Below are 10,751 nucleotides of genomic sequence, written 5' to 3' on the forward strand. Positions count from 1 at the left end.
GGGGGGGCGGGATCCGGAGCGGCGTCGGGATCGGGATCGGGATCGGGATCGGGACGGGACCGGCGCCATGGGGAAGTCGGATTTCCTCAGCCCCAAAGCGATCGCCAACCGCATCAAGTCCAAGGGGCTGCAGAAGCTGCGGTGGTACTGCCAGATGTGTCAGAAGCAGTGCCGCGATGAGGTAACTGAGGGTGCGCTGGAGGCGGGATGTCCCCGGTCCTTCGGGCCGCTCCGAGCTCCACCTAAGGACCCCCAGTCCCGGTTCTCCTGGGATCGGGTCCCCTTGGTCGGGGTCAGCTCTTGTCACAGCTCCGATATTGGGGAATCACAGGATGGTTTGGGTTGGGGGGACCTTAAAAATCATCCACTTCCAACCCCCTGCCATGGGCTGGGGCACCTTCCACTATCCCAGGTTGCTCCAAGCCCCGTCCAAGCTGTCCTTGGACATTTCCAGAGATGAATCTGCCACAACTTCTCTAGGCAACCTGTGTCAGAGCCTCAGCACCCTCACAGAGAAGAATTTCTTCCCAATATCTTATCTAACCTTGCTCTCTATTAGTTTAAAGCCGCTGTCCCTTGTATCATCAATCTACCTTATGAATGTCCCCGTTGCTATTGAGGGGAACATTGTGGGAGCTGCGATCACACTTGTAGCATTTTATTTGCAAGATTTTAGTACTCCCTTCATCTGTGAGTGTTGCAAATTGAGACAAAGACAAGCAAAGTATCTGTTTTTGCTTTATAGAATGGCTTCAAGTGTCACTGCATGTCTGAGTCTCACCAGAGGCAGTTGCTGCTGGCTTCTGAAAATCCTCAGCAATTCATGGATTACTTCTCTGAGTAAGTCCTCTGGATATTCTTACCCAGATCTTCATCCCTGTATCAGATGTGCATAGCCACATCCCTAAGGCCCAATAATGTCCCACTGAAGACACTTGATTGTTTATTAATGACACTAATTTATATTGGGATACATATTTGTGTCAGCTGTTTCGCAATTGAAAATTTAGGCAGTGGCACCTTTAAACTTTAGGTGAGAGAGTTCAGGAAGCCAGGATTTTTAATCAAACTTGACAGTTTTATCTCGTGTTTTAATCCTGTTTAAAGTTGCTCTGTGTTACAAATAGATCACCTTTCTGTCCCTGCTGAGTGACTGCCACGCACACACACACGAGCTAAAATAGCCATAACAGAGAGAGAACAAGCCAGGGGAGGGATTGACATCCCCCAGCTTCTCCCAGGCCTTTGTCCAGCTGACCTGCATGACAGCTGGGATGACTGGAGCTGTCCTCAGCACGAGTCTGAAGTGAGGCTTTGTGCTGCAGCCCTGGAATTAGCAGGGAGATGAGTGATCCATCTGCCTCATCCACCCCTCTGCCCTTTGTGCTGCCCTGTACCCTGTGTCAGTCAGCCTGGGAAGACACCTGGTAACAGAACACCAGCAATTAGTGGGAAGTGTTGAGATTCCTTTGCTCCATTTTATCCCTTTGAGAGGCTGTTACTCTCCTGAAGATTTAAGGTGTGTGCATATATCATATTATGTTTCAACCTGCATGTAATCCTGCTCTAAAACAGGGAAATTTGTCTGAATATCATCATGCTCAGTTCAAAAGAATAGTCAGGTTTATACTGCAGATGTTTAATTGTTAATGACAACAGAAAATTGCTTCCTAGTTGTTAAAGTTTTACTAAAAATATTTTTTTTGTTTCCTAAGGGAGTTCCGAAATGATTTCCTGGAATTGCTCAGGAGGCGATTTGGTAAATATTTTGCTGTTTCTTTGTTTGTTTCTAGTCTTTCGTTGGTTCAATGCAATCCACATAATAATAATAATAATAATAATATTAGTAACAATTCTGTCTTTTAGGAACAAAGAGAGTCCACAATAATATTGTATACAATGAATACATCAGCCATCGAGAACACATCCACATGAATGCCACACAGTGGGAGACTCTGACTGATTTTACAAAATGGCTGGGGAGAGAAGGTGAGTGTGCCTGCACAGGGTTGGGAAGTCTTAAAATTTTTGGTTAATTGAATTCATGGGAATTGATCAGCAAATATTTATGTTAGGTTTTTTTTTTCTTTCTTCCCCTTCCTTCCCGTATATACATGAAAAGATCTCCAAACATATTTCTGTGCTAACCATTAGGAGTTTGCTTATGAAAAATGTTAGAAGTCTAGGATAAGTATATCAGTTGTGAGCCCTTCCTTGTTTCATCTGCTGGTCTGTATTTACTGGATACGTTGCTAAATTCTAAATCAACTTCTAACAGTTGCCATTTAAAAATTAAAAACTAGGAAATTCAATTTAAAAATTAAAATCCCTTAAAGCTACAGAATCTTTCCATGCCTGAGGTGACAAGAAGCAAGCAGTCATTTTCACTCCTGGCCTAGTGGAAGGGCTAAAGCTAGAGACCTGCAGATCTGTGTTTAGTGGGAGGAAGAGAGATTAAATGGCACTGTGGTGTGACAGAAAGTTTTCTTTGGCGCTGGGTGCCCCTGTTCTGCAGGATATGTCCAGCAGTTACAGAGTGTTTTGAAAGTCACTCTTGCCAGAGTCAGAAACAATAGCACAGTGCTGCAATGTTTCCTTTTGTACGATACTGTGACTGTGTATCATTCATACATGTTAGATTTCTCTCTTCTTCCTTGTTAAAACAGTGGAAAGGAAACATTTTCTTCAATAAGGAAAGTATTGTGAAACACTTGGTGCACTTTGTGATGTAATCTGGCTTGTGTCCAAACAGATCTGTGTAGCTGAGGGCAGAAATACATGGTACAGGTAATTCAAAATCAGTTTTAGCAGCCCAGTAAGGGGCGTGTTGTCTCTGGTAAACTATCTGCATTGCTAAGTGGACATGGATTAAAAATGATCTTGATACTGGTAATATTAATCTTACTTTGTTTTGCCTTGACTTTTTAGGTCTTTGTAAGGTTGATGAGACTCCTAAAGGCTGGTACATCCAGTACATCGACAGGGATCCAGAGACCATCCGCAGGCAGCAAGAACAAGAAAGGAAGAAGAAACAGGACCTCGATGATGAAGAAAAGACTGCTAAATTCATTGAACAACAAGTTAGAAGAGGTTTGGAGGGGAAAGAACTGGTGAGGAAAATTGCATTGTGTGTGAACCTTCAGCTCAAAGTTCCTTGGGCTTAAGTCAGTGGGGAATTTGATGCTGCTGGAATTCTTGCACTGGTATTTCCTTTGCTTCCTAACTTGGAGTTACATTTAACCTAGCTTGCATTAATACTAAGGAAGTAATAATTACTGCTCTTCAGTTGATTAATGATTTAAAAATCACTCTTGAATTTAGAAATGGGTTCCAAACAGTCCAATAACCTGCATGAAGTGTCTTCATTTATGGTATTTCACAGCTAATAGGGCTGCAGATAACAAATGCCTTGTACACTGAGGAGGCTGAGATAAACAACCAGGGGGATCTGGCTTAATCAAATCCACACAGTGACAAGTTCTGTTTTGGTGGTGCTGGTGTGGTTATTTGAGGTCTGTTTATTTGGCATCATCCATTACTCCCATACACGTTGTTACCTGGGGCTGGAAGCTCCCATTTGATCCTGGGCATTGATGGGTATATTTAAATGCTGTTGTAAGCAATTACGTGCTTCTTAATTTGAAACTAATTGAAATTTAAACGGTCTGAGCCTTTGGTGCTTAAAAATTGGAAAGATACCAGAATCTCCTTCTTTGAGTTATCAGTCTGTCCAGAAACTAGTCAGATCATGCTGGTTCAGATAGAGAAAACTGCTGCAGCAAGGCCACTTGCCTTTTATGCTGGAATTGAGCAAGTTTAGGCAGCATGTATGTTAATTGGATAATTTTGCACAGGAGCCTGTAATGAGATGATGTTTTCAATTTTAATCTTTTACAGATCAAACCAGGTTGAATATTACAGTTACTGGTAAAAATCTCACGGTGGTCTGTAAAACTGAGCTAATCAGTCATCACCAAAAAATGATAACTTTACTCAGTTTTCTGTTTGATTATTTAAATGTGCTTTATGGTCTTTTGGCAGGAAATGCCAGTCTATACTGAACTGAACAGAGAAAACGAAGAAGAAAAAGGTAACCAGCTTTTGGTGGATGTAATTTTCTAGGACCTACTGGGGCTGCTTTTGTGATTCAGATGAAATGAGCATTGAAGCCTGCTTGGTGTTTCATAGAATACTTTGAGATAAAGAGCACTAGAATATGGAAATGCAGAGTATTCTGTATTAAAAAGTTTAATTTATTTTAAAAACCTAAACCAAAATATGGATTAGTAAATATTTTCAAATTTATGATTTTTTTTCTATTTGCAGATTTTAAAAATTATTAGCATCCTTCAATGCAGTTATTTTTAAAGATAGAAATAGAGTAATGTCTCTTTATTTTTTAGTTACATTTAATTTAAACAAAGGAGCAAGTACTTCAGTCGCAGCATCTTCTAAAACAAGGTGAGAAAAGAATTTAAGGCCAACCCTTACTGTTGCAAAGCACTTGTATGACAGTGGTATTTGTATGAACAGGAAGGTTTGTCTTGTCCTGAAATATTTGGAGTCTGATCTCTCATCCTTTCTTGGCATTCAGAAGGGGCTACTAAGTGACCTCATGGTTTGTTTTGTGTTTAAAATGGATGAATGGGTATATCTTAAATGTGAGCTGTGAGGAGCCTTCTTGAATTTTCTGTGCTTCATGGGAGATGCCCATAAAGTAACAGGCAGTTACAACTTCCTCCATGGTGGGTGGGAAAGGGATCCAGCCAAAGCATTTGCAGTGATTTCATCTGATCCAGCTGCCTTCTATGAATGGATATTCGTGACTTGTTAATTTTGGTTGCTAAAAGGTTTGATTGCCTTGTCTAATTGGAGACAATACTTTCTCTGGTCATCGTTTAAGCAGCTAAATCTGCCTGAAATAAATCTTCCTAGAGCTGTGGAATTTAATTGTCATCGTGTAACCACAAGCAATGCAGGACAAAAGGGATCAATAATGCAAGTAATACTGACTTACAGCAGTCTGTGGAACTGTTTGATGAGCAGTACATCTTCTCATGTGAGGCAATACTGTAACTGAATGTATTGCAGGCAAAAAGAAAGCTTTCCCCTCATCACACTCAGCTCTTAGATAAGGTATCTGATGGGATATATGCCAGCCAGAAAATGAGACAGTAAAGCAGTTCTTTACAATAATAGGTACAGATTGCAGGCCTTGAGGAAAACTTGTAAATTATCTCTAAGCATAGAGTTGTACTTAGGATGATTCTGAAACTTAATTCAGAGTCTCATTTGAATAGTTTCAGTGAGGAATACTTCATGTCCTTGCTAAAATTCGGCCAAATGTGAAATCATGTATCAAGTGGTCTAATTGCTTCACAGCATATACAAAATACTTATTGGTAAGCTTTGAAATGGTAGTGCAGTAAGATCTTCACAGCTAGATTTGTTTGTCTTCTTAAATGTGGACACTGCAGTTGTTATGTTTTAATTGTATATTGCCCTTTATGAGATTTTTTTTAAGTAATTCCTATTTGATTTGTGATTTAATGTGTGATTTTTTTTCTCAAACTCTGTTTATTCAGACCTCCTCTGAAATACAATTTTTCTCTTAAAGTTCTTTCTACTTCAATTCCTGTATCTTCTTTCCTGTGGGGTATCTTCCCTGTGGGAGTAATATCCAATATCCTCACGACAGGCAGAATGTGCAATTTGTCCTAAGGCCATATTAATTATTGCATCACTGTTCACCTCAGAGCAGCTGCCTTCATTTTTTAGTTGAAACAATACCTATTTTTTTTTACTGTGTTGAAATGTCTGTTATAAAAATGGCTGAACTGAAGCTGCTCGTGGGCAGTTCTTACTTTACCTAGATGTTCCCTCATCCCTGAGATATAACTTTTTGTGCTGAGTGCTCTTTATTTTCCATATTTCTTAGGCTGTTTGCCTATTTTGAATATGGTTGTGAAGGTGACATTTGTTTGCTGGGTGTGGAGTTCTTTTCTACAGATTGCAGGGTGTTTTCTCCCAATGCCAAATAGCCTCAATATCTCTGTCTGGAAGGAATTCTGGATATCTGCCATGCCTGAGAGTTCCTCTATCCAGGTGGCTTCTCTGAAGTTTATCCTTTCAAATTTGAAATTCTTACTTGCACACCAGCTTTTGTCTTCTTCATTGAACTCAGGAACCAGCAGGCCTTTTTGCACTGCCAGTTCTTCAAATGCATTTTGGTAGAGGAAAAGAATATAAGATCTGCTGTGAAAACACCATCTTACTTTTCCTGCAGTGTCCTTGGACAGAATGCACTGAAGATGGTGGAGGGGGCAGTTAAAAGAAAAGAAGCAGCTCATAGCTCTGGTCAGAGCAAAGAGAAAAAGAAGAAATCTGCACTGGATGAGATCATGGAGGTAATAATCATGCAGGATCTGTTTCTGTGTGCCCGTGTGCCTGTGGCAATGTTCACTTCACCAGGGCATCCTTTTGAAGTGACCTCAGACCTTCAGTTCATATGGAATTCCAACTTCCACATCTTACCAAGCAAAATAATTTCATTTCCCCATAAAATTGTTTTCATTTCCTCATAAAACTGGCTGCTCAACTCTGCCTATTTCCTGTATGAGTGAGGTGTTGAAAGTAAAGATACAGATTTTGCAAGAGAAGAAAATACCTAGAAACACTTGCCTCCCCCCAAAAAATAGAAATCACCATAATTTTACCATGAGTTCCTGGACTCATCAAATCAATTTTTATGAGGCAAGACCATACTGACTTAGCTTTATTTAGGGTTTTGGGAATATTTTTGTTCCACACATGACATGGGGCTGGAGAATTCGTTCAAAGCTGTTCAAAGGCATAGGAAAGCTGCAGTGGAAGGAGGAAGTAAATGGTGATTATTTGTTGTGATTCTTTAGCTTGAAGAGGAGAAGAAAAGAACATCTCGAAGAGACTACTGGTTACAGCCTGTAAGTGACTTAATTATTATTATTATACCAAATACAGCCATTTAGAATTGGAATTTCTGAAGCCATTGTTGGTTAGTGTAAAGATCCAAAAGCAGATTGCAAACTAAATTCACACTTATTTTTTCCTTTCCTGCTCTTGACTCATTGTGGGCTGTCACATTAGATCATGAATTCAAGTGTAACTGTATTTGTCAAAGAAATCCAAAAAGGTCTTGAAAGATGCTACTTTGAGCCAATAATTTGGCTCAAATTCCTGAAAGTCACATCTTTACTACTATTGTTTCCTGCACTGTGCTGTACTGTTCATTTAGATTGTAGAGTTGTTTGCACTTTTTGGCCCTTTATTTTATTTTTTTCTCTCCTTTCAAATCTCCCAGGAAATCATTGTAAAAATTGTAACAAAAAAGCTTGGAGAGAAGTACCACAAGAAGAAGGCAGTTGTTAAGGTAAGGTGGGCCATGGGGAACGTGTGGCATTGGTTTGGCTTTTCTGGAATTAGGTGACTTAGGAAGATTTGCTTCGATGCGCAGGTTGTTCAGCCTTAAGACAACACTATTAGGGACTGAAATGTCACCTCACCTGTATTGGGACTTACTCTGGACAGGGAGTGAACCTCTGAATTGGTTTAGTGTCATTTATTCAGTGATCCTTTCTCAAGCACAGTTTTGTCCTGTGTAGTTTGTCCCTATTAACACATCCATGTTGTAAAATAATCCCTGTGTCCATGGGATGTGACCAACAGCAGTGCAGTTGGATTTTAACCCAAGACCAGTCAATTCTGCACTGATATTTAAGCTGCATGTTCTCATTTGCACACAAAATCTCCAGGCTGGAGCCCTTGCATTTTGCTGGTTTTGAAAACATAGAATTGCAGAGTCATAATGCCAGAATTTGTTAACTTTGAAATGTAAATTTAGAGAAAAATGTTCTGTTTTTCTGATTGGCCTCTGCCTTTCACAACAGGAAGTGATTGACAAATACACAGCAGTTGTGAAAGTGATTGACTCTGGGGACAAGCTGAAGCTTGATCAGACACATCTAGAAACTGTAATACCAGCACCAGGTACAGCTGCTTTTTTCTGTTTCCAGCTTCTGCCACTGCAAAACTTACATTTCAGTTCTTTTAAACTACAATTTATCCACTTGAAAGTACCATAACCTCTCCTGAGAAGACAGGCTGAGAGAGTGGGTTTTTGGAAAAGGGAAGGTGCTGTGAAGACCTTAGAGCACTTTCAAATACTTAAAGGGGGTTTATAAGAAAGATGGGGGCAAACATTGGACAGAAGTTTGGAACCCTGTTGTGTAACTCTTTTCCTGTTTTTATTTCAGGCAAGAAAGTGATGGTATTAAATGGTGGCTACAGGGGAAATGAAGGCATTTTGGAATCCATCAATGAGAAGAGGTTTTCAGTGACAATAACCATTGACTCAGTAAGTATCAAACATTGCAGGCTCCGGTTTGCAGAGAGCTTTCCATCTGTACATGGAGAGCTTTCACAAAGAACCATGTTATCCTTCATCCTGCCTCACGGGGGGGATTTGTGGTGTGCAAAGTTCTGTGGATACCCCCCATCTATCAACAGCCACATATTCCCACTTATCACAGGCTAATTCTTTGCTGTTTGGAGAGAATCTTCAAAAAGATGCCAGGGTGCTGAATTTAGCAAGTTTTGAACTTGAAAGAGATTTGGAAAATGTTTTGTGTGTTTATTTGGAACATGACTGTTGTGATATTGTTTTGTGGGAAGGTAAAAAAATGCAAAATATGCAAGGATGTGAATTTTCTCCTGCCTTTTCCAGGCTGAATGTGGGGCTTTATGTGCTCATTTGTTGTCTTGTTTATGGGTAACAGTTATGGTTAACAATCAGTCCATGCCACCATGTCTGTGTGGGTCTTTCTTTATTCTGCTCTGCAAAACCAGTCTTTAAACTGATGGATAAAGCACTAAGGATATTCGCTCAAAGTCAAACATCTTAAACACAGCTTGATAGAGGGAGACACTGTTAGATCCCATTCAAAGGGCTACACAAACTCAGCCCAGATTGGATTCTGGAGGATTTGGGAAGAGACTGTGCAGGTGCCCTGATGAGAGGAGGAACTTTGGTACTAAAAGCATCCTGAAAATTAGAAGATTTCTGGGATGGTGTTGAGGCCCTTTCACATTCTCTGGTCAGGCTGAAAATTATGAATCAAGGAACACTGTGTCATGAACAAATCCCTTTTACCTCTCCTACTACAAACTCCCAGTTGGGAATTCAAGAAACAGCTAATTTTATGTTGTGATGTTATTTTTTTTTTCTGTCATTCTCCAGGGTCCTTTAAAAGGGCGCAGAGTTGAAGATATCCAGTATGAAGATGTTTCCAAACTCGCCTGAGGTTCAAAATCATGCATCAGAGAAGACTTTGGTTCTCAAAACCTTATTTCTGACATCTTTCAGGCAGACACAAGACTCTACCATGTCAGGGTTTTAATTGTGTGTGTATGTATTTATAATGTAAATAGACATTACCAACAGCAAACTTGATTTATTTAAAGATAGCTATCGATTTGTTACATAAAATGTTTATGGAAATACTATCAGTGGAAAATTTTCATCTGATTTTATATCAAAGTTATAATATTTGCTTCAATTTTCTTTTGTAAAACATAGCAGGGAGCTGCAAACTGGAGTATGTGAGCAGGTCCTGAAGAGAGAATTACCTACAGGGAGGCAGTGTGTGTTGGAGCCAGAGGGGTTTAAACAACACACTTCTCAATCCAGAGCCAAAATGGACTTCTGGGTGCAGGAACAAGGCAAGGGATTAAGGGAATAGCGGGACGATACCAGTGCTGCAAGGGATTATTTCCTGGATGCTGTAAGAATGGTCTGGTTTATTACGTGCAGTCACCAGTTTATTTTTGATCAGTGATAATAAAATGCAAGTCATTGCTCCTCCGCACTGCAGATGTGTCAGGGCTCCTGATAGTGCTGATAAGGAATTTATCTTCATGTGGACTACATATGGAGCTGCTCCATGGATGTTCTTTGTGGAGTGTCTTGGGATGCAGAAATGAATTGGGGGTTGCTCTTTTGGTTTTCCAAAGCCTTTTCCTTTCTTCCGTTGTTGCTCTGCTACAGGAGTAATATTACTTGTGCTAAATGATCTAGCATTCCTTGTTTTATTTTTTTAAAGGTGTCACATTTTGTACAATGTTTAATTTCTAAGGCACTTCAGGAATAAACAGAAACCATTCTTAGGCCAGTGTGTTTCTTACCAGCCTTTCCAATGTCTGAGGCAGCAGTTGATGTAAGTCCCCCAAAAAGCACAGTGAAGTGCTGGGTTGGTGCACCACATTATTTGGCAGAGCAAATAAATACAAAATATATTTGGGCAAAATAAAACCCATCACCTGTAGGCTGTGTGTCTCTGGAACCTTTTCTCTTTCCTTGCCTCGAAAGGTCTTGTTGATTTGTGGTTTCCAGGGGAAACCTGCACAAAGCTAGAAGTCTGCAGAGGTTTATTGAAACACTTGCTGTCTGAGGTAGCCTTGGAACAACCTCACCCAGGACATCAGCTGTCTTTTCAAGAATAAAGAGTGGAGAGTTATGAGAACTGGAGGCAGAGAACACTTGTCTGTAAATTCAGGCTCTTTGTGCAGCCTGGGCTGTGTAAACAGCACTGCTCTCTCCCAGAAAACAGGCAGTGAGAGAGAGGAGGTCTGTAGGAGGGTAATGAGGGCAATGGCAGAACAGAGGAGCTTCTGTAGCATTGAAAATAGTTACACTTGACATTCTACAACCTGATGAA

The 10,751-nt window shown here is 40.3% G+C and overlaps 1 protein-coding gene across 1 annotated transcript; it reads left to right on the forward strand.

The window, feature by feature from the left end:
• Nucleotides 1–13: 13 nt before the first annotated feature.
• Nucleotides 14–10,358, forward strand: KIN (Kin17 DNA and RNA binding protein). The gene is made up of 13 exons (XM_066318847.1): nt 14–181; nt 746–840; nt 1,716–1,759; nt 1,867–1,989; nt 2,929–3,110; nt 4,042–4,090; nt 4,404–4,461; nt 6,287–6,407; nt 6,912–6,962; nt 7,340–7,408; nt 7,926–8,025; nt 8,292–8,392; nt 9,275–10,358. Exons 1-13 carry the CDS (start codon nt 68–70, stop codon nt 9,335–9,337), a joined length of 1,170 nt encoding a protein of 389 aa, XP_066174944.1. The 5' UTR covers nt 14–67; the 3' UTR covers nt 9,338–10,358.
• The last annotated feature ends 393 nt before the right edge of the window (nt 10,359–10,751 follow it).

Source organism: Sylvia atricapilla, chromosome 5 (genome assembly GCF_009819655.1).
Source record: "Sylvia atricapilla isolate bSylAtr1 chromosome 5, bSylAtr1.pri, whole genome shotgun sequence".
In the NCBI taxonomy this organism is placed as follows: Eukaryota; Metazoa; Chordata; class Aves; order Passeriformes; family Sylviidae; genus Sylvia; species Sylvia atricapilla.